This window comes from Terrapene carolina, unplaced genomic scaffold (genome assembly GCF_002925995.2).
Source record: "Terrapene carolina triunguis isolate 2854851 unplaced genomic scaffold, T_m_triunguis-2.0 Scaffold32922, whole genome shotgun sequence".
NCBI classification, from domain to species: domain Eukaryota; kingdom Metazoa; phylum Chordata; order Testudines; family Emydidae; genus Terrapene; species Terrapene triunguis.
In genome coordinates, this window is record NW_020697273.1 from 2,201,776 (window position 1) to 2,203,176 (window position 1,401).

At 64.0% G+C, this 1,401-nt stretch overlaps 1 protein-coding gene across 1 annotated transcript in view; it reads left to right on the forward strand.

The window, feature by feature from the left end:
• Positions 1-1,401, forward strand: part of LOC112106282 (centrosome-associated protein CEP250-like) — a 218,602-nt gene that overhangs the window by 207,896 nt on the left and 9,305 nt on the right. Inside the window, exons 14-15 of the mRNA XM_029914173.1 lie at positions 166-249; positions 989-1,156. Of these exons, the coding sequence (XP_029770033.1) occupies positions 166-249; positions 989-1,156 (252 nt within the window). The remainder of the gene's footprint in view (positions 1-165; positions 250-988; positions 1,157-1,401) is intronic.

Below are 1,401 nucleotides of genomic sequence, written 5' to 3' on the forward strand. Positions count from 1 at the left end.
CGGCCCCCCAGGCTGCCTTCCTCCCCACACGGCCCCCCAGGCTGCTGGAGCCGGGCAGGCCGTGCTCTCGGTGGAATGTTTTCGGAAGTGGGGTTCTAAGTTCTAAGCATTATCTCCAGAGTTCCCATTGCGGGAAGGCTGCGTTACCAGCCATGGGCTTTGCAGGTGTGCAGCCGTGAGCAGACCATCGGGAAGCTCAGAGGAGACCTGAAAAGTGCCGAGGAGGAGCTGGCGCGAGCGAAGGATGAGGTGAGCTTTCAGATCTCAGCGTCTCCTGGGGCGAGGAGCTCCTTGCAGGGCTGCAGCACTGCAGAAGCGCTGGCTGTATAGTCTGTCCATGGGCTGGGGACCCATCTGCCCTGCAGCCCCTCTGCAGTTGGGGCACGGTGGGCCCAGCGGGGAATCGTCATGGTTGGCTACAGTTCCAGGTGCTGGCGCGTGCCCTGTGTGACAGCCTTTGCTCTGCAGTTCGTGCAGCCAGTCGTGAGCTGCCCGAGGGGGCTGTGTGTGGAGCGCCGCCCTGCGAGGGCCGCAGCGCGTGGCCCCTCACTGAACACAGCACTAGCAGGTCCCCCCAGGACGAATCCGCTAGTCCGTTCCCATTTCTTGCTGCCTTGGGGTAGCAGCTGGGTGTGGAGACTGGGCGAGCAGCCCCTTCGGGCCGTGCTCCAACACATGCCGTGGCCTTTTACGCAGGACAGTTGCTCTGCAGCCCCGATTTGTGTGACTCGTGTGCAGTTGGGAGCCCGGGGCGAAGGCTATAAAGGGCGGAGTTGTGCAGCCGCTGACCGCTGGTGCGAAGCGAGACCCGCTGGTGCGAGGGAGCCCAGCAGAGCAGGGAGGGGCTGGGGCCCCAAGTACCATCACCCGAGCCGGTGCATTGTCGCCATGTTGTCGCTTGTGTGCGCTGAGGCTAACACATGGCGCCGTCCCACTGCCTCTGCCCTGACCGTCGGGGTCAGTGATGTGTGTTTGCCGTGCTGCCCAGGGGAAGGAGCGAGCCGCAGAGGGGAGCGGCCTGAAGGGAAAGCTCCACCAGCTGCAAGATGACGTAAGAAGCCTGCAAGAGATCTGCAGGGAGCGGGAAAAGGCCATGGCGGAGCAGAACTGCTGCATCCAGCAGCTCCGGCACGAGCGGGAAATCTGCATCGGCCAGGTGAGCGCTTGCCAGCCCTGTTCTCTGCCCAGCACTGCCTGCACAGCGCCAGTGCTGCCGTGGTGTTACCCTCAGCCAGGCAACTGGCTTCCTGGGGCTTCTAAAGACAGGAGCGAGCGACGGGAGCTGTCTGGCTTTGGGAGCGTTGCCAGCCCTGGCCCTGCGTCCGTTCAGTGTGCAGACTTACCATCTCTGCTAGCACGGCCTGAGCCTCCGCCTAACACCGGTGCCAGCTTCCTCCAGGC